The sequence below is a fragment of the Bathycoccus prasinos genome, assembly GCF_002220235.1.
Source record: "Bathycoccus prasinos genomic : Chromosome_2".
Lineage (NCBI taxonomy): Eukaryota > Viridiplantae > Chlorophyta > Mamiellophyceae > Mamiellales > Bathycoccaceae > Bathycoccus > Bathycoccus prasinos.
The window spans coordinates 522,270-549,573 of NC_024007.1; the positions used below are offsets into that span (position 1 = coordinate 522,270).

The 27,304-nt window shown below is 49.4% G+C and overlaps 16 protein-coding genes across 16 annotated transcripts; 7 read left to right on the forward strand and 9 right to left on the reverse strand.

Moving 5' to 3' along the window:
* Nucleotides 1–82: 82 nt before the first annotated feature.
* On the forward strand, nt 83–1,517 carry Bathy02g02790 (beta-galactoside alpha-2,6-sialyltransferase 1; the record flags this gene model as incomplete). The annotated part of the gene is made up of 2 exons (XM_007515000.1): nt 83–1,401; nt 1,469–1,517. The coding sequence occupies 2 exons, from the start codon at nt 83–85 to the stop codon at nt 1,515–1,517; spliced, it is 1,368 nt and encodes a 455-aa protein (XP_007515062.1).
* Nucleotides 1,518–1,609: 92 nt separating this feature from the next.
* Bathy02g02800 (histone acetyltransferase) lies at nt 1,610–3,352 on the reverse strand (the record flags this gene model as incomplete). Its single annotated transcript, XM_007514578.1, has 1 exon — nt 1,610–3,352. The coding sequence occupies one exon, from the start codon at nt 3,350–3,352 to the stop codon at nt 1,610–1,612; it is 1,743 nt and encodes a 580-aa protein (XP_007514640.1).
* A 301-nt stretch (nt 3,353–3,653) lies between these two features.
* Nucleotides 3,654–5,273, forward strand: Bathy02g02810 (predicted protein; the record flags this gene model as incomplete). The annotated part of the gene is made up of 1 exon (XM_007514414.1): nt 3,654–5,273. The coding sequence occupies one exon, from the start codon at nt 3,654–3,656 to the stop codon at nt 5,271–5,273; it is 1,620 nt and encodes a 539-aa protein (XP_007514476.1).
* Nucleotides 5,274–5,344: 71 nt separating this feature from the next.
* On the forward strand, nt 5,345–7,195 carry Bathy02g02820 (predicted protein; the record flags this gene model as incomplete). Its single annotated transcript, XM_007514461.1, has 1 exon — nt 5,345–7,195. One exon carries the CDS (start codon nt 5,345–5,347, stop codon nt 7,193–7,195), a length of 1,851 nt encoding a protein of 616 aa, XP_007514523.1.
* Nucleotides 7,196–7,420: 225 nt separating this feature from the next.
* Nucleotides 7,421–8,518, forward strand: Bathy02g02830 (KpsF/GutQ family protein; the record flags this gene model as incomplete). The annotated part of the gene is made up of 1 exon (XM_007514765.1): nt 7,421–8,518. One exon carries the CDS (start codon nt 7,421–7,423, stop codon nt 8,516–8,518), a length of 1,098 nt encoding a protein of 365 aa, XP_007514827.1.
* Nucleotides 8,519–8,718: 200 nt separating this feature from the next.
* Bathy02g02840 (GTP-binding protein TypA) lies at nt 8,719–10,710 on the reverse strand (the record flags this gene model as incomplete). The annotated part of the gene is made up of 1 exon (XM_007514854.1): nt 8,719–10,710. The coding sequence occupies one exon, from the start codon at nt 10,708–10,710 to the stop codon at nt 8,719–8,721; it is 1,992 nt and encodes a 663-aa protein (XP_007514916.1).
* A 322-nt stretch (nt 10,711–11,032) lies between these two features.
* On the reverse strand, nt 11,033–11,902 carry Bathy02g02850 (predicted protein; the record flags this gene model as incomplete). The annotated part of the gene is made up of 1 exon (XM_007514473.1): nt 11,033–11,902. The coding sequence occupies one exon, from the start codon at nt 11,900–11,902 to the stop codon at nt 11,033–11,035; it is 870 nt and encodes a 289-aa protein (XP_007514535.1).
* A 473-nt stretch (nt 11,903–12,375) lies between these two features.
* Bathy02g02860 (glutathione-independent formaldehyde dehydrogenase) lies at nt 12,376–13,830 on the forward strand (the record flags this gene model as incomplete). Its single annotated transcript, XM_007514925.1, has 1 exon — nt 12,376–13,830. One exon carries the CDS (start codon nt 12,376–12,378, stop codon nt 13,828–13,830), a length of 1,455 nt encoding a protein of 484 aa, XP_007514987.1.
* Nucleotides 13,831–14,010: 180 nt separating this feature from the next.
* Bathy02g02870 (predicted protein) lies at nt 14,011–16,112 on the reverse strand (the record flags this gene model as incomplete). Its single annotated transcript, XM_007514992.1, has 2 exons — nt 14,011–14,038; nt 14,092–16,112. The coding sequence occupies 2 exons, from the start codon at nt 16,110–16,112 to the stop codon at nt 14,011–14,013; spliced, it is 2,049 nt and encodes a 682-aa protein (XP_007515054.1).
* Nucleotides 16,113–16,751: 639 nt separating this feature from the next.
* Nucleotides 16,752–18,476, reverse strand: Bathy02g02880 (predicted protein; the record flags this gene model as incomplete). Its single annotated transcript, XM_007514601.1, has 1 exon — nt 16,752–18,476. One exon carries the CDS (start codon nt 18,474–18,476, stop codon nt 16,752–16,754), a length of 1,725 nt encoding a protein of 574 aa, XP_007514663.1.
* Nucleotides 18,477–19,067: 591 nt separating this feature from the next.
* Bathy02g02890 (unknown protein) lies at nt 19,068–19,943 on the reverse strand (the record flags this gene model as incomplete). Its single annotated transcript, XM_007515011.1, has 1 exon — nt 19,068–19,943. The coding sequence occupies one exon, from the start codon at nt 19,941–19,943 to the stop codon at nt 19,068–19,070; it is 876 nt and encodes a 291-aa protein (XP_007515073.1).
* Nucleotides 19,944–20,012: 69 nt separating this feature from the next.
* On the forward strand, nt 20,013–20,579 carry Bathy02g02900 (predicted protein; the record flags this gene model as incomplete). The annotated part of the gene is made up of 1 exon (XM_007514528.1): nt 20,013–20,579. The coding sequence occupies one exon, from the start codon at nt 20,013–20,015 to the stop codon at nt 20,577–20,579; it is 567 nt and encodes a 188-aa protein (XP_007514590.1).
* A 52-nt stretch (nt 20,580–20,631) lies between these two features.
* Bathy02g02910 (predicted protein) lies at nt 20,632–21,762 on the reverse strand (the record flags this gene model as incomplete). Its single annotated transcript, XM_007514695.1, has 1 exon — nt 20,632–21,762. The coding sequence occupies one exon, from the start codon at nt 21,760–21,762 to the stop codon at nt 20,632–20,634; it is 1,131 nt and encodes a 376-aa protein (XP_007514757.1).
* A 162-nt stretch (nt 21,763–21,924) lies between these two features.
* On the reverse strand, nt 21,925–22,791 carry Bathy02g02920 (the record flags this gene model as incomplete). Its single annotated transcript, XM_007514660.1, has 1 exon — nt 21,925–22,791. One exon carries the CDS (start codon nt 22,789–22,791, stop codon nt 21,925–21,927), a length of 867 nt encoding a protein of 288 aa, XP_007514722.1.
* Nucleotides 22,792–23,008: 217 nt separating this feature from the next.
* Bathy02g02930 (unknown protein) lies at nt 23,009–25,108 on the forward strand (the record flags this gene model as incomplete). Its single annotated transcript, XM_007515020.1, has 1 exon — nt 23,009–25,108. The coding sequence occupies one exon, from the start codon at nt 23,009–23,011 to the stop codon at nt 25,106–25,108; it is 2,100 nt and encodes a 699-aa protein (XP_007515082.1).
* A 64-nt stretch (nt 25,109–25,172) lies between these two features.
* Bathy02g02940 (predicted protein) lies at nt 25,173–27,299 on the reverse strand (the record flags this gene model as incomplete). Its single annotated transcript, XM_007514777.1, has 1 exon — nt 25,173–27,299. One exon carries the CDS (start codon nt 27,297–27,299, stop codon nt 25,173–25,175), a length of 2,127 nt encoding a protein of 708 aa, XP_007514839.1.
* Between the last annotated feature and the right edge of the window lie 5 nt (nt 27,300–27,304).

Sequence of the window (27,304 nt, forward strand, 5' to 3'; positions counted from 1 at the left end):
GATTGATTCCTCGCTCTTCGTTGCGAGAGAGAAGACACACACAATCAGCAATACCATCATCATTATGCGTCCGTCGCATTTAATGAAGTCCCATTTACGTGGAAGAACATCATTGGAAAACAATAACAATTTGAATGTTCCAAAAGCGTTCCTCGCGTTGCTCGTCTTCGTCCTCGTCTTCCTCGGGTTGCGCGCGTTCGTCGTGGATTCGATTTTGGAGGACACCAACACCAAGAACATGAACAACAACGAGTATAAAGGGGAGGCGTTCAGACTCGTGGAGAAGCAAACGCAAAAACACGACCGGAGAGTGGAACTCGGCATGGAGTGGTTTCGAACACATTCGGGAGGTGGGAATAGGTGCGCTTTGGACAAGAAAGGCGCGTGCGGGAGACACGCGACGTGCGTGAAGAACGTATGCGTGTGCGCAGTTTTGTACGGAGGGAAAAGTTGCGACGAGCACATCGATTTACCGGAAGTGTACGTGGATGGAGAGGATGCGGATGGTGAAGACGAGGACGCGCGAGAGAAGATGTTAAGGTTGTTGAGCCCGGCGCAAAAGACGGCGAGGGAGCAAGCGAGCAAGGGAGTAGGGAAGGTTAAGGATACGACGGAAGGTATTGCGTTTGAAGGCGCGTTGACGTTGAACAAGGAGACGTGTGGGAGCGCAGGGACGGCGAGAGTCTCCGCGCTGACGGTGAAATTGCCGTCAAAGAGAAGCGACGACGCGCGCGTGGGCGGCGGGTTGATTGGCGGGTTGTTCGGTAATAAAGACGGGAAGAGTGGAGCTTCGGGGAAAGGGTTCGTAAATGTAGGGACAGTCGAACAGACGGTGTTGAATAGGTTAGCGGAGACGGACGTTGTGACGCCGAAGGAAGAGCCGTGGACGAGTTGCGCGGTAGTTGGGAAATCGGGCGTTTTACTCTCCTACGAAAATGGACCGAATATCGATCAACACCAGGCGATTATTCGCGTCGACGATTTACCGACGCGCGGGTTTGAGCAAAGCGTCGGGTCGCGAACTACGGTGAGAATTTGCGGCGATGCCAAGCTACCGTTTTGTCAAAAATACATTCGCGAAGGCGCGGAAGAGACGTTGATTGCGAATATTACCAACGGGAATTCCTTGAGAGCTTTTGCGAGGATGCACAGAGTGCACGATAACGGTGTCGGAGCAGTCACGAAGAAACGTTTAAAATTAGAAGCTTTTCACCCGGAGTTTATGGAGTTTTTGGCCGAGGCTATAGAAGGTATTTCACCGATGACGACGGAAGCGCAGGCGATTATGTTTGCGCTTTTGAATTGCGCAAGCGTGGATATTTACGGCATCGGGTTAGGACCAAACGAAGGGTTTGCGACGAGGTATGACGACGAGTTAGGAAATAGAGGTGATGTAGATACGTTGGTGAGTAGTAACGGGGTGACGAGCGAGCTGGATCAAATCGATGGCGCGTTCAATTTACTGAAGACGGTGTACAATTTTGGGTTGGCGCACGTCGCCGAGAGGTGCATCGTAGAGTGTCACTTCTCTGCGGATGCGTGCGTGTTGTGTCAAACCGAGTTGTTGCACGCCGTCGAGGATGATTTCTAAATTTTATTCTTCGTGTTATTACATTGCACAATCTATGTTTTTTACCATGTACGGTCCTTCTAACTCATATCCTAACTTGCGGTAATAATTTCTCGTCCCGACACCGGAAATGACAGCCATTTTTGTCGATCCGTGCTCGTCTCTCGCGATTCTTTCGGCCTCATTCATCAACGCCGCGCCGTAGCCTCGGTGTTGAAACCGTCCAGCCTCTCGCGTCGATACTTTCACCGCGGAACCGTAGACGTGTAATTCGCGCACCATCGAAACTTTCCCTCCTTTCAATTCCACGTTGTTCTTACCAGCGTTTTTGGTCAACTTACGCAAACGCAACAAGCCGACTAAAATATCTTGTTTCGGGTCTTCGTACGATAAAAACGTTTCCCACCCGCCGTTCCCGGTGTACTCTCTTCGTACTAATTCTATGTCCTTCGGGGACACTCGATTGTGGATGTCTTGCATTCCAACCTCACGAGCGCGAACATCGCGACATTTCAATCCTAATTCGGCCATTCGAGCCATAGCGAGTTCGCGCAAGTTTCCTTTTTCGACACCAGAAGTCACCAACGGCATGGGGATATCTCTTTGCACTCTGTACACTCTCGTCCAAGGCGGCACGAGCGCTAAAATCCTCGCCACTAAATCGACTAGTTTTTCCGGCGAATACGAACGGTAAAAGCCATTTCTCCACAACTCGTACAAACCGGTACCTCGAATTACTAAGGTTGGATATAACTTCAACCCATCCATGCGAAACTCGGGGTTCTCAAAAGCCTCTAAGAACGATTCGTAATCTCTCTCCATGCCAACGTTCGGTAAATCTGGCATCATGTGCGCGACGACTTTGAACCCGGCATCTTTCGCCTCGCGAAAACATCGATTGACTGCTTTCACCGTGTGTCCTCTGTTTGTGTCTCTGGCAACATCCTCGTATATCGATTGTAAACCAATTTCGAGTCTCGTGCACCCGTACTTTAACATTTGCCTCAAGTGCGGTCCCAAACAATAATCTGGCCTCGTTTCAATCGTCATCCCAACGCATCTGTGTTTCCCGTGTTCCGAACTCCTCACGGCTTCATCCACGGACGAACTCGTCGCTCCACTCAACGCATCGTGTAAATTTCTAATAAAATAATCCCTATAATCCATTGGTAAACTCATAAACGTCCCTCCCATTAACACGTATTCAACTTTATCCGTCGAATGCCCTAACCTGGCCAACTGATCGACTCTCCCTCTCGCTTGCGCGTACGGATCGTACCTCGCACGAATCGCGCGCATACTCGTCGGCTCGTACCCGGTATAACTTTGCGTCGAATACTCAAAATCCGAATCCGGCCCGCCCGGGCAATACACGCACACGTTCCCCGTCGTCGCGATGTGCGGACACCTATGCGGCTTGGACATCACCGCGACCACCGCCACGCCGCTCGCCGTCCTCACCGGTTTCGCTCTCAACTGCGGCAACAAGCTCTTCTTGTGTTCCTCCGGCACGGCAGATATGATCTCAGTCAGTCTCACCGTCCCATCCACGCCGTATTTCTTCGCCGCTTTATTCTTCGCGTTGTTCAAGTTCAGCGTCTGGTTCGTTTTCACCGCTTCCACCATCTGTTCGATGACATCTTTCACCGTTCGCAATCTCGCTTCCTCTTGCGAGTACACGATTCGTTTGTGTTTCCCTCGCGAAGAGGTGACGATTGCGCCGACTTTTATCGCGCCTTCTTCTTTCGCTTTATTCTCGTCGAATCCTTTCTCCTTGCGCATCATCCTCTCCCCGAATACAACGCCACGGCCGTCGTCTTTCTCGTCCGGTAAACGTGTTGGTGTTGGTGCTGGCGGCTTCCCCGTGACTCGCTTCACCGCGTCTCTGCGAGAACAACAAGAACAACCAAACCACGACGCGTAAAAGTCGAGAGCGCTGCTCGAAAGACAAAGCGCTGTTTCCTCCTCTTCCTCTTCCTCTCGAAGTATTCGCGCAAAAGGCCCTCCCTTCGGCTTTCTTTCGTGAGTCGTAAACTTCCGCCTTCTGATTGTTTTCCAATTCGAGAGCGGAAAAGTGACGAAAATGCGACAGATTGTTTCGCTCTTTTCCGCGCGGAAAGAGACGAATCAGAGGACCAAGAAGAAGCGAGAGAGAGAGAATACCACTGCAGTAATACGCATGTCCGAAGTGTACTCTCTGGAACCTCCAACTTCCGGCAAAGTCATCCTCCACACCACGCACGGGGAAATCGACATCGAACTGTTTTCCAAGGAATGTCCGCTCGCCTGTCGCGCGTTCGTTCAACTCTGCGCGAGCAAGTATTACGAACAAAACGTCTTCCACCGCATCGTGAAAGGATTTATGGTACAAACCGGAGATAAAACCGGAACCGGGAAAGGAAACGGGTGGAAAGAAGGCGAGAAGTTTAAGGATGAGTTTCACAGCAGGATTTCCTTCAACGCGCGAGGCCAAGTGGCGATGGCGAACGAAGGGAAACGAAACTCGAACGGGTCGCAATTTTTCATCACCGTAGACAAGTGCAGACATCTGGATAGGAAACACACGATTTTCGGGAAAGTCGCAAATCAGACGTTTTATAACGTCCAACGAATCGCAGAGTGCGAGTGCGAAGGAGAGACGCCGGTTGGGGAGCCGTTGCCGAGGATTGTACGGACGGAGGTGGTGTGGAATCCGTTCGCGGATATCGTCGTCGCAGTTCCCGAGGAGAAGTCGGAGGAGAAGAAGGAACAGCCGAAAGCGAAGAAGAAGAAGCAGAAAGCAAACGTGGGGTTGTTATCGTTTGGTGACGACGAGGAAGTGGTGGAAGACGAGGACGAGAGGAAAGAGAAGAAAGCGAAGAAGCAGAAGATTGCGTCGGCGCACGACGTCGTCGAGGAAGGGTCGAATAAGAAATTCGCCAAAGTGGACGACGAGGAGTACGGAAATGTTTTGAAAAAGACGGAAGAGGAAACGAGAGAAAACGAAAAGAAAGCGAAAGATTTAGAGGAAAAAATGAAAGCGAAAATGCGCGAGAAAAGAGAGAAAGTATCAGGAAACGGCGGCGAGAAATCGTCTTTGGCGATGTTGTCGGAGATGAACGTGCACATTTCCGAGGAGGAGCGCAAACGCATCGAGAAGGCGAAGAAAGCGAGAGAGAAGCAAGCGAAAGCGGAAAGGAAACTGGAGCGAGAGAGACACAAGAAGAATAAACTGAAGAAACTAGGACTAGGGAAGGCGCTTGTCACCGAAGACGATAAAGCGCTCATGTCCAACCACGAAGTCAAACGCGCCGAGGCGAAACTGCGGAATCGAAGAGTCGTGGATCGCGAGAAAGATACGCTGGCTAAATTACAAAAGTTCAACGAAAAGTTACACGAAGGAGGAGAAAACAAAAACGCAGAAAGCAATAAGAAAGCACGCGATGGTTTCGTCGGCGTCTCCAAATTCGTCCCGGAAGGTTTGTACTACATGGAAGACGTCGACGAAGACGGCAACGAAATACGCAAAGACGACGATTCAGACGACGACGATAAAGATTGGCGAGCGCACTCGTTACAATTCGACAAAGATGGCGGTCAAAGCACCGCAGCCTCGCATTACTTAGCCTCCGCGGACGATTACGAAGTTTTAGATCCGAGGAAACCGTTAACGGGCGAAATCGGCACGCGTCAGGCCAAAAATGTTAACAGACGCTCGCACTAGAAGAAACTGTTGTTGTAAAACGAACGAAATATCTTCACACGAAAAACCAAATTCGTCGTCGTCTCCGGCACATGACCGAAGAAAAGAACGACGGAAAAAAAGACGAAAATGAACCCGCCGAGTCTTTCCCGACGCGCGCGTTCGACGTCATCGTTCTCGGCACCGGTCTCGCGGAGTCCTTGATCGCGTCGAGCGCGTCGAAGATTGGAAAAAAATCCGTTTTGCTTTTAGACGCGAACGACCACTACGGGAACAGTTTCGGCACTTTAACAGAAGCTCGCGGTACAGATGAAACTCTATTCAAAGGATGGAGCGTGCCTGTGTGTTTGACACGATCTGGTGCGGTGTTGGAAACGCACGATGTCGTGACCATTGACGACGACGAATGTCTTCTCGCTTCTCTGCGTCGTAAATTCAGTGTAGATGTTGCCTTCAAGTTTTCCTTGGGCGACGACCGGTTGACCGAGGAAGTGTGCAACAGCGAAGCGTATAAGTATTTAGAATTTAAAACGTTGGAAAAGAGTTTTGTTTGCGTGGGGACGAGCGATGGAAAAACGAATGGTAAGAAGGGAGAGTTTGAGTTCGTTCCGGTCCCGGCGTCTCGGGCGGAGATATTCGAAAACGCGCGCCTCTCTCCGACCGAGAAGAGAGGTTTGATGCGGTTTTTGAAAAAGGCCAGAGATGTGGCGTTGGAAGGTACGGGAGTGAATTACGGGAGAGGAGACGATGCGAACGCGCCTATTGGTGCGCCAGGGACGGAGTATACATTGGACGCGGAGAGAGAAGATGAGGGCACCTTTTTTGCGAACGATGGCGATAATAATAGTAGTAGTAGTAGTAGTAAAAACACATCCATGAAAGCGTTCTTGATGGAGTCGCCAAACGACCTTTCCGAGATTACATCCGATGCAGTCGCGCATTGCGTGAGTTTTTGTCCGAGCGTGACAACCAAATTGCGAGGAAGAGCGTCGGAGATGTTGATAACGTACATTCGTTCAATGGGAAAGTACGGGCCAGAAACGCCGCAAGCTGGTTTAATTCCGCTGTACGGATCTGGAGAGGTTGCGCAGGCTTTCTGTCGCGTGGCTGCGGTGAGCGGTGCAATCACAGCGTTGCGTCAACCGATTAAGAAAATAGAGAGGAAGAACAGTGAGAGTCACATTGAAGTTCTCACGAAAGGTGGGCGAGTATTGACGTGCAAAAAGCTCGTTTTGGGAGATGCGCAAGGCGATATAGAAATGGTTGGTTTCGCGAATGACGAAATAATTACTCCGAATCGTCGCGAAAGCTCAAAGTTTTGCATCAACAGAGCTGTGTTGGTCACAAACCGGTCTATGGTTGGCAGTGACGAAGCTCAACATCGCGTGTTCGTTGCAATACCACCCGCCGCGCGTCCGGGAAAATTGTACAAAGACGAGGACGAATTCGTCTGCTTCGCGACGCAGCTCGATTACTCGTCCAGATGTTGTCCGAAAGACACGTTCATCGTTCATCTTTGCCAAAAGTCGCGACGAACGGTACCGCTTCAAGATGTTTTTGCAGATATCCTCGACAACATTTTTTCCAAGGTGAAACAAAACGGAGAAGAAACGAAGAAACCAACCATTTTGTGGGGCACCTCGTACCGAACGCCGGATGTCGACGACGATATCGTCGAGAGTTTCAAAAGCGACGACTTCGTCAAGTTTCCAGGCGCAGACTGCAACGTAACTTTCGAGGAGACCGTCCGTCTCGCGCGAAGCGCCAACGGTTGTCTTTTTGGCGACGACGCGAACGCCTCTTCTCTTTCCTTTGATACTCTTCCGCTCTTTCCGAAAGCGCCGCAAAAGGGAGAAGAACGCGAAGAAGAAGAAGAAGTCACCGGCGATGGTGAAACCATCGACTTGAACGAGGACGAATACGCGTTGCTCAGAGACTTATGATTCTACCATCTAGCATTTGAGAGTGAGCAAAGCGTTTTAAAAGAGTGCGTTATGAAGTAGAGTAGTATAGCAGTAGTGTTTACGAGCGAAAAAAATCTACACAAGGAGTTGCCTCCTCTCGTGACTCATTCAACTCCCTCTTCTGACGAATTAAATCTCCGCAGAAAGAAATCTCTCCTTCGCGCACCTTTTCGGTGCGTTTGTACCGAGACAAATAAAACAAAGATGTCAAACATACTGACGGGATGTTGCGGCGGCGCACGCGCTGGCCACGAACTTAAAGCCGCCGCTCAAATCTCCAAACAATCCATTCAGAGTTTATTCACCGAGCAGAGCGCTTTCCTGGATCAGTTTTTCCAAACTCTCGATTTCGAGGAAACCGCGAAGTTTTGCCAGAAGGTTTTAGATTGCAAAGGGACGACGCTATTCACAGGGATCGGGAAATCGTCGTACATCGCGAAGAAAGTGTGCCAGACGTTAGTTTCCACGGGAACGAGAGCGATACATTTAGCGCCAGTGGATGCGTTACACGGAGATATTGGGAACGTGAACGAAGGCGATATTGTGGTGTTGTTCTCAAAGTCGGGAACGACGGAGGAGTTGGTGAACTTGGTTCCGTACGCGAAAGCGAAGGGTGGTTTCTTGGTTGCGGCTACGGCGAATAAGGAAAGCCAACTGGCGAAGTTGTGCGACATGCACGTGACGATTCCAGCGCCAGGAGAGTTGCAGCCGTTCGAGAAAGGATCGAGCTCGGTCGGGACGAGCGAGAGTCGGGTTTCGCCTCCCGTGACGTATACGGCGTTGCAGATGATGTTTGGGGACACGTGTGCGGTGTATATTATGCAGGCGAGAGGCTTGACGCAGGACGAGTACGCGATGAATCATCCCGCGGGGAGAATTGGGAAGCGATTGGTGTTGAGGGTGCAGGACGTGATGAGGAAGATTGAGAGTTTGCCGACGGTATCTCCCGAGGAGAAAGGATTGGAGGTTTTGGTGAAAATGGCCGGGGATACGAAAGGGTGTGGGTGCTTGTTGGTAGTGGATAAAGACATGACACTGTTAGGGACGTTTTCAGATGGAGATTTAAGACGAGCGACGGTGGCGAAAGGTGCGGAAGTGAGTAACTTGCTGGTGAAGGATTTGATGAACTATAACAAAGCGTTCCCGAGGTGTTGCGAGGCGGAACAGATGGCGTACGAGGCGCAAATGAGCATGAACTTGAACGGCAAGATGGTGGATTATTTACCAGTCATCAGTGGGGATGGGAAGAAGACGTTGTTTGGGTTGATTACGATTGAATCGTTATCAGAAGCCGGGATGTAAAGGAAAGAGAAAACACATTTTCATAGCGTTCAACGATACGAGTACCAGTACATGTACAATCAAATATAAAAGTTGGTTTAAAAATCATCAACACGCTTCTGTAAAAGTAAAGTTTTTCGTATATTCACAACGTTATTCAAAAATTATAGTATAAAGGACGATCCGAGCTTTATATTGCCCTCACTTCGAGATTGATACATTTAATTCCCACCCTTCTTCGAGCGATCGGCTCGCTTTCCCATCTTCGGGTTTTTCATGATACGGATGTTCAACGGAGTAATCTCAACTAACTCGTCCGGGCCGATGTATTCGACACAGTCATCCAAAGACAACGTTTTCGGTTCGTTCAAAACGACCGTCGCGTCCTTGTTACTTCGAACGTTCGTCGCCGCCTTCTTCTTCGCCACGTTGACTTTCAAATCGCCAGCGCGTTGATGTATACCGACAACCATGCCTTCGTACACTTCAGTCTGCGGTTTAATGAACAGAATACCTCTTTCTTGCGCAGAAAACATGGCGTACGACGTCGCGGCACCGGTTTCAAAGGCAACCAAAGACCCGTTATCTCTTTGTTGAATCTCACCAGCCCACTCTTTGTAAGCTTCAAAGTTCGTGTTGAGCACCGCGGTACCTCTGGTCGCAGTTAAAATCGCGTTTCTCAAACCTAACAAACCTCTGGTCGGAATCGAGTACTTCAACGTCGTTTGACCTTTGTCGTTGGTGACTAAATCAAGCATTTGGCCCTTTCTTTGTGAAAGCAAATCGACGCACGATCCGGTGTATTCCTCGCCGACTTCAATTTGCGCCTCTTCAAACGGTTCACACTTGCGGCCATCAATCTCTTGGTAGATGACCTCTGGCGGACCGATGCAAAACTCAAAGCCCTCTCTTCTCATGGTTTCAATTAAGATTGTGATGTGTAACGCACCTCTGCCGCAAACGACAAAGGTATCCGCGGTTTCCCCGGGTTCAACTCTCAACGCCAAGTTTCTTTCCAACTCGCGATCCAATCTGTCCTTGATGTTCCTCGAAGTGACAAACTTCCCTTCTTTACCGGCAAACGGAGACATATTCACGCTCAACGACATGCGAACTGTCGGTTCTTCGACCGAGAGTCTTGTCAATGGTTCCGAGCCATCCACAAAGATGGTTTCGCCAATCATGACGTCCGGTAAACCGGCAATGGCGCAAATGTCGCCCGCACCAACTTCCTCGATGGACGATTTCGCGAAGTTTCTGTAGACGAACAACTCGTTAATCTTACCGTTTCTCGTCGGTTCATCCGGAACGCCAATCTTAATTTGTTGGTTCTTCGAAATCGTTCCTTGGTTCACGCGGCCGAGCGCGATGCGACCTTTGAAGTCGTCGTAATCCAAGTTGGTCACCATCATTTGTAACGGCGCTTCCATGTCAACCTTCGGTGGAGGCACTTCTCTCAAAATAGCCTCAAACAACGGTTCCAAAGTGGTGCTCATGTCCGTGTAATCGTCCCCGGCGATGCCTTGGAAACCAGACGCATAAACGACTGGGAAATCGCAGCACTCGTCGTCGGCGCCCAAAGAGCAGAACAAATCAAACGTAGTGTCGACGACCCAATCCGGTCTGGCCCCGTCTCTGTCTACTTTGTTCACCACAACCAACACTTTCAACCCGAGCGCCAAGGCTTTCTTCAGTACAAATCTTGTTTGCGGCATCGGACCTTCCTGCGCGTCCACCAACAACAAAACGCCGTCCACCATGTTCAAAACGCGTTCGACTTCGCCGCCAAAATCGGCGTGCCCCGGGGTGTCCACGATGTTCAACTTCGTTCCTTTGTAATCCACCGAGGTGTTCTTACTCAAAATAGTAATACCTCTCTCTCTTTCCAAATCGTTCGAGTCCATGATTCTTTCCTCCACTTTCTCGTTGTCGCGGAAAACGGACGATTGTTTCAACATGGAATCCACCAAAGTGGTCTTCCCGTGGTCGACGTGCGCGATGATGGCAATGTTGCGCAAATCATCTCTCGGTTTCTTCGCGGTACCAGTGGCGGTTTCCGGTTCGGCGATTGCAGATTTGATCGACAAGGATCTCTTCGTCGTCTGAATCGTCGTCGTCGACGTCGTCGCGCGCTTCGCTCGGAGCGCCTTTTGGGAAAAAGACGTGGCGGCCATCATCGCTCTCGCGGAGAATGCGTGTTGCGCTGTGCTCATGATGAGTTTATAGCGGTAATTAATGGTCTTACTTTCTTAAAAACGAAGCAATTGCAATGCGTACAAGTATAGTTTAACGAGATGATAAACGATACAGGTGTGCGTGAATGGTGTGTGCGGACAAAGTGAGGATTGTATTAGAGACGTGGCACTTTTTGTTCCATTCTATCCAAAAAGAACGAGACTTTTCTCAGCCGTCGAATTTTCACTAAAATTTTTCACTCTTTCGAGGAAAACAAACACTACTATATGGAATACCACAAACTCTCTAAATTAATCTCCCTATTTCTATCTCCCTCTATCTCGTCGTCGCATCTCGGTTTCACCGCTCTTCTCTCCAGGATCGAGCGGCGTTGGTTTTCAAATAGACGCTGCTTTCTTCTTCGTCGTCTTTTCGTTTTTCGTCGAGCGCGTGCGGAGTCGCTTTGGTTTTGTTTTTCGTCCTCCATCGGCGCAAGAAGTAACTCTCGATAGATCTCGCCGCGGCGATGGCTTTAGACTCGTGAGATACGTCGAATGGGGCGACGCGGATGGTGAACATGCCAGATTTGTTGCCAAAGACGACGTCGGTGAGGTACCGGTCGCCGACGAAGACGAACTTTTCGCACGGCGACGTCGTATTTTCCTCCTCGTCTTTTGTTGTACTCTTTCTATTCTTTTCCTTCTCGGAGCTGTTGCTATTTAAAAACTCGGCGAGCTCGGTGCCGCTGCCGCTCGGCTTCTTTTCCTTGTGTCTCGCCACGCGAATCCCCAACTCTTTCTCTAACTGCGCCGCTTCGATCCCGTCCGGGTCGTACTGAATCAACCCGGCTGAGTTTGAGTACACGCAAACGCGTTCGTTCCCAAACGCTTGCTTGCACTCTTTCATGCTCTCTCGCAACGGCGGATACACCTCCGCCGCGTACGGTATCGTCAACGTGTTATCTTTATCAAAAATAACCGCGGTAAACCCGGCTTTTTTTAACTTGAACCAATCAATATCCTGAATCGACTCGCAGTCGATGTGCGGTATGGCTAACGAGGCGTCCGAGACGGCGAGCTTTAGGAACAAAGAAATGCCCGCCACGTTCATGGATTGGCCGAGTTTCCCTAAAAGTGATGGTTTCATCGCGACCATCGCGTCGTCGTTTACGTCGTCGTCGTCGCTCGAATCAGATATCGTCGTCGTCGTCGTCGTCGCGCGCGTCTTCATCCTCGGCGTCCTCCTCTTTCCTCGTCCACCAACAAATCGAACGTCCCCTGCAAAACACAAAGCACACGAAGTGGACGAACGAGAAGAAGCGCCGGGCGGGTGGTCGTTTTTCACTCTCAATCGACAAACAAAAGCAGCAGTACGAGCAGAAAAACTTTGATGTTGCCGATGATACCGATGATTCGTGCGAGAAAGAAAACGACTCGTCGATGCTCGGCCGAGGCTCATGTATTCCGCGCGACCGAACAACGACCAAGAAAAAGAGACTTTGGCGACAAAAGGAAAGAGAGAGAGAGAGGGAAAAGAGAGCTTTCTGGAGGTAGGGTTTGATACCCTAAACTTTTTTCGTGCTTCACATTTTTCTCGATAAGAAAACAACAATATCTTTGGGGGAAGTTTCATCGTTCACTTCTGCGCGCCTTATCCCGGCTGCTGCTTTTCGAGAGAGAGAGAGAGATCAAAAGCGAGAAAAAATGAGGTCTTCCGTGGTATCCGTGGCGAAACGCAGTCGCAACGCTCTGATGAAGAGCAACAACTTTATCACGAACGGTTTTGGTGTCGGTGGTGAAGCCGGTGTGGTGTTGTGTGGTGTCGCCGATCCATCATCCGTATCTTCTCTTCGACGACACGGGGAAAACTGCGCGTGCGGGTGTCGTTCCTCTTCGAAAGGGACGCGAGCGTTTTCGTCCTCGGCTGCGAACGGAACCGGGAACCGCGGCGTCATGTTCATGGGCGCGAACGACGTGCAAGTGAAGGATATTCCGTTTCCGAAACTCGAGCTCGATTCGACCAACTCTCCAGTCGTCTCCGAACGGCAAAAGAGGAAGTGCGAACACGGGGTTATTTTGAAAGTGGTCACGACGAATATTTGCGGAAGTGATCAACACATGGTTCGAGGGAGAACTTCCTTACCCGGCGGACACATGATTTTAGGCCACGAGATTACCGGCGAAGTCGTGGAACTCGGGAAAGACGTCGAGTTCATCAAGAAAGGAGACGTGTGTTCGGTGCCGTTTAACATCGCGTGCGGGAGGTGCGATAACTGCCGACAAGGCCACACCGGGATTTGTTTGAACGTGAACCCGGCGAGACCGGGTGCGGCGTACGGGTACGTCGATATGGGCGGTTGGATTGGTGGACAAGCGGAATACGTGATGGTTCCGTACGCCGATTTTAACTTGCTCAAGTTTCCGGACAAGGAACAAGCGAAGGAGAAGATTACAAGTTTAACGTTGCTGTCGGACATTTTCCCGACCGGTTACCACGGCGCAGTCACCGCGGGCGTTAAACCAGGATCAACCGTGTACGTCGCGGGTGCCGGACCGGTTGGTTTGGCGTGCGCAGCGTCCGCTCAGCTGCTCGGCGCGGCGTGCGTGATTGTCGGCGACGCGATTCCAGAACGCTTGAACCAAGCGAAATCCTTCGGTTGCGAAGTCGTGGACATTACCAAAGGGTCGGTCGATGAACAAATCGAAAAGATTCTTGGAACTCCTGAAGTGGATGCCGCGGTCGATTGCGTTGGCTTTGAAGCGAGGGGCTGTGGACACAACCACGCGAAGGAAGTGCCGGCGCAAGTGTTGAACGATTGCATGACGGTGACGAAAGCCGGCGGCGCGGTTGGAATTCCCGGTTTGTACGTTACGGAAGACCCGGGAGCGGTGGAAGATGCCGCGAAAACCGGAAACTTGAGCATGCGATTAGGCCTCGGATGGGCGAAATCGTTGACTTTTGCCACCGGTCAGTGTCCGACGATGAAGTATAACAGAAATTTAATGAACGCGATTTTGTACGACCGAGTGCAAATCGATAAAGCGGTGAACGTGGAAGTGATTTCCTTGGACGACGCGCCGAGAGGCTACGCCGACTTTGACAAAGGGGCGAGTAAGAAGTACGTCATCGACCCGCACAATTATACCGGTCGCGTGTAAAAGTTTATTCTTGTTATATATATATATAATTTTTTAGTATATCTCACTTCTTAAAACATGTTCCCATCGATGAAACTTTCGTGATTATCCATCAGCGCGTCCAAGCCGAGCAAATCGTCGTCGATTCGAAAGTTTCCCGGATTGGGAACGTTGTTATTGATAATGTTCGCGTTACTAATATTACTGATATTGTTCGGCGGCGAAAAACCTCTGAGCTCTCCGCTACCGCCTCGCATGATTTGTTGTTGTTGACTAATGTACATAGTGTTGCTTTGATGGTGTTCTTGATGTCGTTGTTGGTTTCCGGGGATGATATTTGTGTACAATGGTTCCCCTCCGAACCCGTTACTGAAGAGGACGTTTTCCCAGGATTGTAAATCCTCCGCGGCGGTTGGTTGTCGTTGTTCTTGCTGAACGTTTTGGTTATTGTTATTTGAACTGATCGGCCGTTCGTGGAAAGAATCGTTCAAGCCGAAGAACTGATCCGCCATGGATCGGTCTGATGCGTTCTTCCGCATGCCCACTTTCTTCGTAACTGCTCCGCCGCCGGCAGAAGCACCGGCAGAAGCGGTGGCGGCTTTCTTCGCCGCTTTTTCTTCGCTCGCTTGTTGCGCTTTGAGCCTTTTCGCAGCTGTCTTTGACGACGCGTTCGTTTTTCGCTTCTGTGGAGCGTTCGTATACGCAACATCGACAAACTTTGTAATTTCTTTGCGTTCGCGCTTCGAAGAGCGTCTCTGTTGCGCCGGTTGGTTCTTCCCGCCGTTCGACAACATAAAGGATGTTTCGTATCGCCCGTATTTATGCATCCCGGCTGCCATGAGAACGTCCATGCCCATAGATGGAGCGTACTTCGCGATGATGTGTGCTCGGAGCGCGTCTTGAACGATGTGCTCGTGGTATCCAAAGACGGCGAAGCCATTCAGACTCTCAATCTTGGGAACAATTCGAGCCAACTTCTCTTTTTCTTCAATCTCTTTCTCGAGTTGTCGTTTTGCTTCATCTTCTTCTTCTTTCGTTCGTTTGTTGAACTCGCCGTCGCCACCTTGTTCTTCTCCGGCGGCGGCCGCAGCGGCCATAGTTTCTTTCGCCGCCTTGGCTTCTCTCTCGGCGACGCTCCCGCCTTCGATGGGACGTTGCGTTCCTCTTCGAGCGTACCACAAACCGCACGCGTTGCATAACGAACGCACGCCGTCTGGACCTCTGCGCATCAACGGCGTCGAGTTGCTCCCGGCGCCGCAGTTGGAACACAGACGACCACCGTTTCCGTTGTTGTTGTTGTTGCTATTTCCAGTGTTCAATTTTAACGACGATGATGAGGATGGTTTCATACCCGGGATTTTATTCTCGAACCGGCGCGCGATTTCTTCGACGATGCACTTTACTGCCTCGTCCACGTCTAATAACCCTTTCTTGTTCGCCGTCGTCGTCGTCGTCGTCGTTTCGCTGCTGTCGTTATTCGAGGTTTCTGGTTGTTGCTGTTGTTGTTGTTGTTTCTCTGACGTCTCTTCTGCTTTTTGAGAAGTAGACGTGGAGCACGGCGTCTCCACGACGCGTCTGCCTTCGCCTTCCGCACCCCATCGAACAAAGTGGTACCCGCTTTCATCGATGGTCGCTTCAAACGGTTCGGAAAACAACGTCCCTTCGCACCTATACCCGAGCGGTTTCAACATTTCGTTCTTCTCTTCGTCGTTCGAGGAAGTGTTATTGGTATTCGAGGAAGTTGGATGAACGTTTCCTCCTTCTTTGTAATGTTCCTTTGCCAACTTTTCCACGTCCATTTGCTCGGCTATTTTCTCGTCCACCATGCCGAGATATTTCACGCGAATATTCGCGCGCGGGAACAACGAACACGTGAACTTCAACGCTCTCGCTTTGGCTTCCGCATCCAACGTCGCTCTTTGCACGTGTAATGACTTGAGTCGTCCCGATTCGCGTCGACTCGGAGACGCGGTATCCCGCTGCTTCGCATCGGTCGTCGTCATCGTCGTAGCGTCGGTGCCGGCCGGTTTCGCGCTCTCCCCGGCGTTTTTGTCGTTGTTGTTATTATTAGTATTATTATTCTTATTCGGGTTCAACAAAGACGGTTTATTCGGCTTACTACTCGGTTCGGAAGACCCGGCGTTTTCTCGCCGCGCGAGCGACCCCCCCGACGAGTTTTGCTGCTGCATCTCAAAATTCGTCGTGTACGTAAAATCCGACTCGCTCGCGTTCTTTGGAATGTTATTCTCTCGTTGTATTTTATCCACGGTCGCACTGACGCCACTTCCCTCTTCCTTCTCCATTGGATTCATTTTCAGTGATCGAATGTGATGCTCGATGATGCTCCTTTCGGTTTATTCTTCTTCTTCTTTATATCAAATTGGATGACGTTTCGATTTTTGTTTGTTTTTTTCTCGTGCGACGACTCAAAAGAGAGATCGCGGGCGTTTCGAAAATTGTAAATTACGAACGAATCTTTCCGTTTACTAAACGAAAAACTCTCTTTGCCCTCTCGTTGTTGTTGTTCTTCTTCTTCTTCGTCTCCTCCTCCTCTCCGCGAAAGAAGAGCAAAGAGAGAGAGAGAGAGACGAACTTTGTGTTGTAAAACGTGTAACTCTTTTTCTATAATTATGCCGCAGAAAAGAGCGAGGAAACAGTTGCGAGAGCCCACACGGCGAACAGGAAACGAGTGACGCAGGTTCGTTCTCCGAAGATATTCTTGCACGAGGTTTTGCACTTTTTTTCACGGTTTTAGATTTTTGGGGGCGAAAGATGCTTTTTTGCTTTTTTTCAGTCGTTTTTATATATATCTTTTTTGCTCTGTTTTACAATGCATTTCTATATTCTACTATGTAGCGGTAGTATTATGTGACGCAACTGTGATGATGATGATGATGTCGTTTTTCGTTCTTTTTCTTCTCCTCGTCTATATCGTCGTTTTATTATTCTTCTCCTTTAGCTCGATTATTATTGTTATTATTCGTAGGAGGAGTGGTAGGAGTACTCGCGCGTTGTTCGAGTTTGTTCAACAACGCGAGCGAGGTCGCGTAGAAAGCGTCTCCGATGATTGGTTTGTCCTTGTGGTAGACGAAGAAACTAATCACGCGACCTAAATTTGAGTGCAACTCTCGCCAGTTTGCTTTTTCGACGTAGGCGTGAATATTTTCGTACTCGGATTCCGGGACGCGAATGGAAAACTTTGTCCAATCGAGAAACCACGCCAAGGGGAGTTCGTACGCGTCGGCGACGATGACCGGGACGCATCCGAAAAGCATGAGCTCTATTAACCGCGGAGACATCACTCTCGTGCCTCGGACGTGTAAGCAATATTTGCTGTGTTCCATTAAGGACATGTAAGCTTGCGGCGAAGCGACCCCGGTGGTTTCGATGGAGTCTTCCGGGCTCCCGTTTTCGATGAGATATCGAAAGACTTTTTCGCGCAAAGGACCTCGATTGTTTCCTCTGAACATCAGTCGAATGTTTCGCTCGGCTTCGAGCTTTGGTAACTCTAAACCAACCGACGCGTATTCTTCCTCGTTGCGCAGGAAGTGCGACAAATCAACCAACCCTCTCGATACCGCTTCTCTCGGCAAGTAAAACGACAAAGAAGGTATCACGGCGACGTCTTTCTGCGCGTCAAACGGCGCGTTCTCCACCCCGATCTCGGAGTTTGAGACGATAAAGTGCGTGGTGTTTATCAACGACGAAGAAGTCGAAGAGGAGGAGGAGGAGAAGGAGACAGGAGATAACATCGCGGACGAAGATGCAGATGTATCATAAATATCATCGATGTCGTTTTCGTCGTCGTCCGGAAAGATTTTCGTCGCCAACTCGGTGCCAAAATCGTGCACGGAGACGATGACTCGTCTTCCTTTCGACTGTTTCCATAAGCTCGGGTTTACTTTTTTCGCGTACTGAACGGCAGATTTTAACCCCGATTCGCTACTCTCGCGTCCATCTGTAAACGGGAACGACGAAACTCGATCTAAATACGGTTGGATAGGCAGCAAATACGCGATTTCTGTTTTCTCCGTCAACGTTTTCACGCGATTGTTTCGATTGATTGAAAACGGACCATCAGAAAGCCATTTGACGAGATAATCTTCCACGTCGTACCCTCGATTAAACGTCGGCAACTTTCTGAGCGAGTTGTATTTCATCTGCGCTCTCGTGTTCAGTGGAAACGTGTGCACTCTCAGCGTTTTCGGGAGAACGTCGAGAAACGATTCGCACAAAAACGACGAAGTCATAAACGCCACGGTTGGCCACTCCACCTTTCGTTCGCACTGTTGTTGTAACGTCGGCAATCCGTACTCGTCTAATAAAACTAATGGAAGATTTTGACTGCTGTCGTATTGTTGAGGGTGGTTATATTTTTTCCACCACTTCGTCTTCTCACCATTACTAACCTCTTCTAAACTCCATTGCGCTCTCGTCGCGAGCGCGGATATCGTGTGGTGCAACTTTCTATCAATGTCTCGAATCTTTCTGTTTTTGTTTTGCTGCTTGATGACGAGTAAAGAGAAGATGAGCAGAGAAGAAAGAATCACAATTGCCAGGGTTTGATACGATATTTGTTCGTTCTTTTTCTTCTTCTTTTTATTCTTCTTAGTATTATTCGTCGTCGTAGTCAACAATAAATCTCCCAAAGACTGCGCTCGTCGCATCAGATTTATATGACTGATACGCCGGGATAGATTTTTTTTCTTGATGAAAGTCAATTTTGTTTTCTTTTTTCCTTTGTTTTCTTCGTCGTCATTTTCATCGTCGTCGTCCGAGGAAGAAGAAGACGAGGAAGAAGACGGAGGCGCGTTTGGCGAGAGAGAGGTGACGGCGAAGAGCATGTCGACGACCACCACCCCCGAGCACAAAGCAGGGAGGGGATAATCTCTGCACGAGACAACAATGTGAAGACCGAGAGAAAATTTTTCAGAAAGTAAGGAAGGCAACCAAAAAAATGTTGATTTAGGGCTACGTTGTTAGTTTATTGTCTCTTATTTTGAGACCTAAACTGCAAGGCGTCTCCATGGTTCAGTGGTAAGTTCAAAAAATTTGGTGCAAAGAAAAGAACAGCTTCTAACTCGTCCTTCTTTCAAATTAAAGGTAGAACATTGCCCTGCCACCCTCAATGGCACCTTTTGGCAACCAAACTCATCCGCAGTGAAAATTCACTGTACTCTCTTGAGCAAAATGACTCAGTTCGGCAGAGACCCGGATTCGATTTCCGGTGGAGACAACGAAATATCATTCTTTTTTTTTCATTCTTTATGGTTTAAATTCGTCGCATCTATTCCTTTCGATTTCACCGTGAACACCTTCGACTCTCTCGTCGCGTACGACAAACCGAGCCGACGCGTCGGGATGTTGTCTGTATTTTTTATGCCAAAATTGTCGTTCACCGCCAAGACGACGACAAAGATGACCACATCCGGATCTCTCAAATCAACTTTATCGATGCGCGTTATTTTCGATACCGCTTTTGCAACCGCGTTCGTGACTGCCCTCGATTTCCATTTTTCGACATCTTCAGAGAGCGCTTTCGAAAAGCAATCTCGGTGACAAATCGCAAACGACTTGAATTGACTACTACGACCACTACTAATACTACTACTACTCTTGCTCCAACCACCATCAATACGTAATCGATCGATCGCTCGTTCAATCGCGTCTTCGCTGTATTCGCACGTTGTTTGTATTGCAATCATGCGTTCTAAAAACCTCACATTTTGACGACTCGCTCTCATCACTCGCTTCATCACCTCCAATAATTTACAATTCGTTTCACCATCGCAATTCGTATCTATAAAACTTAGAAAAGCAAACGCTTTGCACGGCATCTTCATGGGCGAGATTTTGGTGAAATCGTCGTCCAGACACTCTCTCAACAACTCCAAAGCTTCTTTCATCGCCGACCGTTCTCGGTGCATGACGCATGTGAGCGCAAAGCCCGCCACCGAGTTCTCACGAAACTGCTTTTCCAAAGCGTAGTCAAACTGCAAAGAGGAAGTCGACGACGAAGCAGCCGCGTTCGCATTTTTGCTCCTCGTTTTGTGTTGTTCACCATTCAAATCATCCGGAGCCTTCCTTTTCATTTGCATCTCGGCCTTTCGAATGACATCTGGAGGGATAGACATCTTTGTTTTAGAATGAGGAGATATTTTACGTATTTCCCAACCGAAGTTCCCCATAATATCTCAGATACAATGATGTCATCAGCGAGTAGTAGTGTGAGTAGCAGAGCGTCTCAAACAACAACAACTTTGTCTCCTCGTCGTGCGGGAACCAAGAGGAGTTCTTCGACTTTTCAAAGGAAACGAGGAGTCGCTGTTCCAAGAGCTACGATAGACGACGTTTCGATTTTCAATCTCGACAGCGCAGCAGAAGCTGGGGTGATTATCTTACTCGTGAGAATCATAACGCTCGGTGGTGGTAAAGCGGCGCTTTCGAAACAGCTGGAGGAACAAATCGAGCGAGCGAAAGAGAAGAACGTCGACATCAGCGACTTGTATTATACCGAAGACCAAGGCGAGGACGCGTGGTATTTAATCGGCGATTGGAGACCTCCTAAAAAAGGTGATTTGAAGTTTGGCGACGGGAGAACGAAAGAGGAGATCAAGTACCGGATACGGTGGTCGGAAGCGATTAAAGTCGCGATAAAGAACGAAATAGAATACGAAGATTTGAACGAATTTGCGAGCGCGAAGAAATTTGTGGAGTTGAGAAAACGGATTCGCGAGAAGACGAAGGACGACGCGTTCGACGTGTTGTGATGATGTTGTACATTTTTGTTTATCAAAAAAAGCGAGCGGACACGAACGTTTTTTACGACGCGTACTCTCTGTTCAAATACTCCAAGATATCTTTACTTTCGAACATCGCTTTCTTCGTGTTTGGGTCCTCAATGTAAGGAACTTGAAACGTGCCGCGCTTTTTCAACAACTCCTTCCTTTTGTACGAGCCTCTTCCCGTGCTTTTGATTTGGTGCGGGATTTCCAATTCCACCAACCGTTCGCGAACGATTTTGCAAAACGGAGACGTCTCGTAGCCATAAAACACAATAGGTTCCAACTCCTTCTCGTTCGCCGTGGACTTTGCATCCAATTTGCTCCCTTTGCCAATTCTGCCTAACATGCCGAGACCCGCGGCAACGGTGACAATCGGCGACCGACTTATCAAACTAGGCACTTTATCCTTCCCCGGCCCATAGTTTTCGTACAAATACTCGATGATATCGTCGGACTCGTACATTTTCGTACCGGTGTTTTCGTCGATCAAGTAGGGGAACTGCGCTTTCCCTCCAGTTTCCTTGACAAACTCGCGATATCTTTTCCCGCCTTGCGGACACGGATATGCTATGGGATCCAAATCGAGCCAAACGATAGCCTCGCGCACTTTGCGACAAAATGGACATCCCTCAAATTCGTAGAGTTTCAACGGTTTCTCCGGACGTTTGAACAATTCCGTGTCGCTCGTTTCTTTCAGATATCGCCCGCCAAAGGAACCAAACGAATACTCCCCGTCCGGCACCGGACCGGTTTCCAGCGACACTTTCCACCCAGACGTCAGAACGCCACTGATTAATCTCGTCGACGCCGGCGTCGCCGCGGTGAGCAAACTCACCAGCTGCCCTTCCGCGACTTTAAATCTCTCCGGTTTCGGACCGACTAATTCGTATTCGTCTTTGCTTCCCATGTCTTTCGTCTTCTCGATGGTCGTAATGCTCGTCGTCGACGACGTTTCAGCCTCCTCTCCCGCGTTCGTTTTTGCATCGACGTCGGCAGATACGTCGTTTTCCCCATCCTCGCTCGCCGCTTGCGCGCGAACGACTTTGACGCTGAAACTCTTCTTGCTCGCGCATTTTCTACCAGCCGCGGTGGTCGTCGTCGACAAAGCAGAAGAAAAGATGCCGCTCTTACACGCGATGGCTCTCGATGCGAGCGAAAAGGAGGACATGTGTGGTGTGTGTGTTTTGTGTGCACAAAAAAGTGTCGAGTGATGCGTGCCTTGTGTTTGTTGTCTCTGCTACAAAAAATTAGCGCATGGAAAATGTCTCTCTCTTTCTTTCTCTTTCTCTTTCTCTCTCTCTCTCTCTTTCTCAATGATCTATCTATCTTCTCAATCGCTGTTCTCTTCCTCGGAATCTCGTTGCTGATCCTCGACAAATGCAGCGTATTGCTCATCCGTCGGCTCAGGAGAACCTTTTTCTCGCAAGTAGTTTACGCACTCGTGGTACTCTTTGTAACGAGCGCCAGCGATGTATTCCAAGTTGTTAAGAGGCGCTTTCGCCTCTTCGACTAAGTATTTGAGGCAATCGAGTTGGCCATGCCACGCAGCTTGTCCCACGCAGGCGAACTTTGCTACATCGGATATCTTTCTTTCTTCGACGAGATATCTCAAGATGTGCATGTGACCATCGCTTGCTGCCAGTAATGCTGCGTTTTTCTCCGTCCTTCGCGAAGGTTTTACTTTGTCGAAAAGAAATCGAAGACAGTCGAGGTGTCCTCCATCAGCTGCTAGTCCACACGCCTCTTCTTCATCACACGGGCAATCGTTAGAGAAGCAGTACTTTAACATCTCGAGATTACCTTTAACTGCTGCCATAGTAATCGTCTCTTCATCCCACTCGCAATGTTTCACTTCTCTCGCCCACTTGAGAAACTCGAGTTTGTTCGTTCCAGCAACTTCCGAGCAAAACCAGGCTTGATCTAGCACTCTTCCATCTCTATCTTCCTCTCCCCAGGGATAGTGATTCCACGCCCATTCCAACGTCGAAATGGATGAACATTCGTCAATAGACCAACCCAATTCCGATACGTTTACCCCTGCGTACGCAAGCACACCCCAACTCTTACTATTCACCTTTGCAAACAAATACCGATCCGTCGTATTCAATTTCGAAAGCACATGCGAGACAAACACATCCTTGTGATGCAACACCAATCCCGTCCACAACTTGGTCGGTCCAAGCTTCAACCTCTCCATTTCCGCAACAGCCTCCTTCGCGGCTTTTTCTTTCTCCTTCCTCTTCTTCCTCTTCTGCGCGCCGGATATCTTTTTTCCCATTATTTAGTCGTATTGTTGTTCTTTTTTCTCCAAAACGTCAAAGAAGACGTTTTCTCGTTGGGGAGTGAAGCGAAAGAAAATTCAAGAGAAAATTCTTCAAAGAATACCCTCTCGACCGTGCAAAGGGAGAAGAAGAATGAAAGAACTGCATTTTCCGGTTCTAGAAGACCTGGTCTCGAATTCGTTCGAGGAAAACGAAACGATCTTCTCGAAACTTTCCGTGAGAAAACACTTCGCATCTCGACCGGATCTGATTTTAGCCTCGTCAACCGTTTTCGCGCGATTGCGAATGAGCGAACGCGCGATGCTGTTGAAATCCGTGGTCGATTTCGCGAGAGGAGGCGTGGAAGAGGAAGGAGAGGAAGAGAAAGAGAGAGAGGAGGAGGAAGAGAAAGAGAAGAAGAAAAAGAGCGAACGCACCGGGACGACGACCGCAGCGGCAACGAAGAAGAAAATTTCGCAGACGAAAATCAGAAAGAAAAAGACGATGGATTTTTTAGGAGGAGGAGGAGGATCTTACGCTAAAAAGAGCGGCGAAGATGAGGACGACGGGAGCGCGTCGTTGGTAACGAAGGCGATCTCGGAAGAAGATGCGATGAAATTTCTCGAGTTGGCGGAAAAGTGCGTGTTGTTCGCGAAGGAGAAGGAGGAGTATGAAGCGCATCTGGCCAACGCTTCGGCGCTCGCGAAGAAGGCGTTTGCGGTGGTCGCGAGGTCGTACGTGAAGACATTGCGCGAGATGGGAGTTTTGGAACGAGCTTTGGAGCCGCTGAAGTACGCTTTGAAAACGTATTCAAACGTGGTATCGAGAGGTAAGGTGACGTTTTTGCACGCGGTGTGTTACGAAACGTGCGTGGAACTGAAGAGAGAGAACGAGGCGTACGAGGGAGGACTTCTCTTCGCCGTGGAAGATCCGTCCGAAACTGGATTTAAGGCGAAAGATTTCGCAAACTATTGCTATTACGCCGGTTTGTCGTGCTTGTGCGCGGAAAAGTACGATCGAGCTATTTCGTTCTTTTCACACTGCATTTCGATGCCGACGAAAGAGAAGTGCGGACGAGTCCAGATGGAGAGTTATAACAAATTGCTCTTGGCGTCCATCGTTCGAACGGGTGAAACGTCGACGTTTTTGTCCGAGAAGAGCGGGATTCCCGCGAAGACATCGAATGTGGTCAGACAAGCGTTGATGCAGCAAACGCCATTTATCGGTGGTGATTATGGTGGTAAGCGAGGAGGTAGGAGTTTTGGAAACGAGTCGAACGAGTTCGCAGATGTGGACTTGGAGGACATTTTAGCCGCGGGTGATTTTGGCGCCGCGGAAGATCCAAACAGAAAACAACAATCGAACGATTCATCGCAGGACGACGAGATGAAGAACGAGGATGAACACGAATATCATCATCAACAAGGAACAAAAGGAGCTAGAGAGGAGACGACTCCGCAAAAGATGAAGATGAAGTTTGAAGAGGAAGGAGACGCTTTGGATGACGACATCGATTCATCGCCGCCGCCGGCGCCAAGAGGGGAAGGCGAAGAAGATGCAGAAGAAGACGAGGAAAAGAAACAGCAACAGCAAAACAATAGTCCCTATCAACTTCTCGTGGAAGCGTTGTCGAACAAAAGTGTTCGTGGTGATAAATCATCGTCAACGCCTTTGCAACGTTTCACGGAAACCATGAAGAAGTACTCCGCCATTTTCGAAAACGACAAAAATGCAGACTTGGTCTTGTTAGCGCACAAATCTGTCCAACTCGCGCAAGTCCGCAAAGTGGCAGAGACGTACTCGTCGTTAAGTTTGGGGGCTATTGCGCGCGAGTTGCATCTGGACGGCGGCGAAAGCGAAGCGAAGATGTTGGTGAACGAAATGGTTGCTCGATCGAATATCCGAGGCGGCATTACGGCGAAAATTGACGACCAAAACATGGTGACGTTTCACGATCACGTCGAAGACGCGGCGACGAAGCAGGTGAAGTTGGAGACGGCGATGGCGGACGTCGAAAAGATGACGAGTCTGATCAAACAGTTCGACGAGTTAATGATCACAGACGAGAAGTACTTTGCCAAGTTTTATGAAAGGCAAATGGACAGAAGGAACAAGTCGGCGAGAGGAGGTGACAGAGGAGGAGGAGGAGGAGGACGAAGAGCGCCGTTTTCAACATTTGCAACAGCGATGACGACGACGGCGACGGCGACTCCCACTGAATGTGAAGGTGACGAAGAAATAGCAATGCTTTAGTAGGATTTAGTAGAATTCTTTGAATGACAAAGAGAACACGAGAGAGACGCTTGCAGTACGCTGACTATAAAACAGCCTCCACGAGTATGGGGCCATCGCCGTTCTTTTCCATCGCTTCTTGGAAGACCATTTGGAAACTTTCAATCGTGTCGCATCGAGTAGCCATGCGGAAGCCGAACGATTTCGCCATGGTGACCCAATCGATGGTTGGTTCCCCGAGACTCGTCAACGATTTCGACACGTTTGTCTTGTTCGCATCTTCAACTCTTTGCATCGCATTTTCAATGTTTAAGATGTTGTAACTCGAGTTGTTGCAAATGACCACGCACACGTTCAAATTGTACCTGGCCATAGTCCATAGCGCTTGACAATCGTACAAACCTGAACCGTCGGCTTGAAACGCGATGACTTTGCGCGAACGATCAGCGACCGCCGCCCCCACTGCGGCGGAAAGAGCGAAACCAATCGCTCCACCGGTGAGAGTCAAGTGCGTAAACTGAGGCGAGAACGCATCGGTCGAGTCCCAATACATCGAACCTGACGTTAAACTTTCGTCAACAACAACACAGTTTTCCGGTTGCGATTTTGCGATCGTTCCGCACATTGCGGCGGGTGTCAACTTTCCGCTCGTCTCGCGCAACGTATTTTCCTTCGCCGCACGCGTGACTCTTTCGCGGTGTTTATCGTTCTTAGCGTCCGCAACATCCGTTCTCCACGCATTTGCCTTCTTTTCTAACGCAGTTTCGATCGCTTCAAACGCGTCAGTCAGTTTGCCACCAGGCGGTGCTTCGATTTCCCAAACATCGTCCTCGCCTTGGCGAATGAGCGAGGAGAAGTTTTGGTCTTTGTAGCCAAACATCGCGACCGGTTTCTTCGCGTCGACGAGAACGAGCGTTTCAAAACTGGCCAACGTCGCCATCGCGTCGCGCGGGAAGTATGGACATCTTTTCACCATGAGATCACCACCACGATCGATGCGCGAGAACGCATTTTCGACGTAAATTGAGTCTTCGGAGATGCCCAGTTTGCGAAAAATTCCGCAGACACGTTCCAAGTTTTCTCTAATTCCCGCGTCGCCGCCCAAGTAGACGCCCACTTTCCCGGATTCAGATTTCAAAATACTTTTTACGAACGACTTACCAAACGCGTTGATGGCCTTTTGTACCGGTTCAGAAAGACCATGCGAATGTGAAGTATTTTTCTTACCCACATCAGCGCTCTCTCGCGTGGGTGAAGACGCAGGAGAGAAACTATTCTCCCCCCCGCTGTTTTTGTTCTCAATCGCCAAGCGGTCTTCGATGTATAAAACTAAGTCCCAAACTAAACTGTAGTCATACATGATCGTCGGTTGAATATCCAACTTGAATTCTTCGCGTAACATTGAGGCGTAGCGTATGCTCGATTGCGATGTTAATCCGATGGAACGAAAGGTAGTCTTGGTCGTAAATGGTGGCGGAACTTCTTTTTCATCTAGAAGTTCTGTGAGTTGCGCGTGCATGCGCTCGGCTACACTTCCTTTCGTCGTTGCTTGCTCTGGTGACTGGAGGTGTTGACTCTTTTGTTCACGATCCTCGTTCAGTTGCTCTAATGGCGAAGCATCTCCACGAATCACATCTTCGACGGATACTTTCGAAACGCGCTCCCAACTTCGATCGTGGGGTACAATTAAAGTAACCACTTTCGACGCCCCCGGAGATGTCGAGTTTCTCGTCGCAGTCACAAATGCTTCTTTTGCATCCGCCGCAATAGCTGCGGGGACTTTGGACGAAACAACCGCGCCGTTAATCTTCGCGATATCAGCGATCGAACTCTCAAGGACTGGATCGGTGCCAGAATGCCAAGTGGACATATCGCCGACTACGTTTACAACAGACGATCCGGCGCGATGAGCGTTGTGTAGATTTGCCGAAGCATTCATCAATCCCGGACCGAGATGGAGTAAAGTTACGCCTGGAATATTCACATTCGAGCCTTTCTTCACTCTAGCATACCCGTCTGCAGCTCCAGAGGCAACGGTCTCGTGTAAAGTCAAGATTGGCTCGATTTTACGAACAGACTCAAACGCGCCGACGAAATGCATCTCCGTCGTGCCAGGATTGGCGAAAACGTGCGTGACGCCGTGACTTTCCGCCACCCTCCATACCGCCGTCGCGCCAGTGATTGTTTCTTCTCTGTTACTTTCTTCAGCCATGTTTG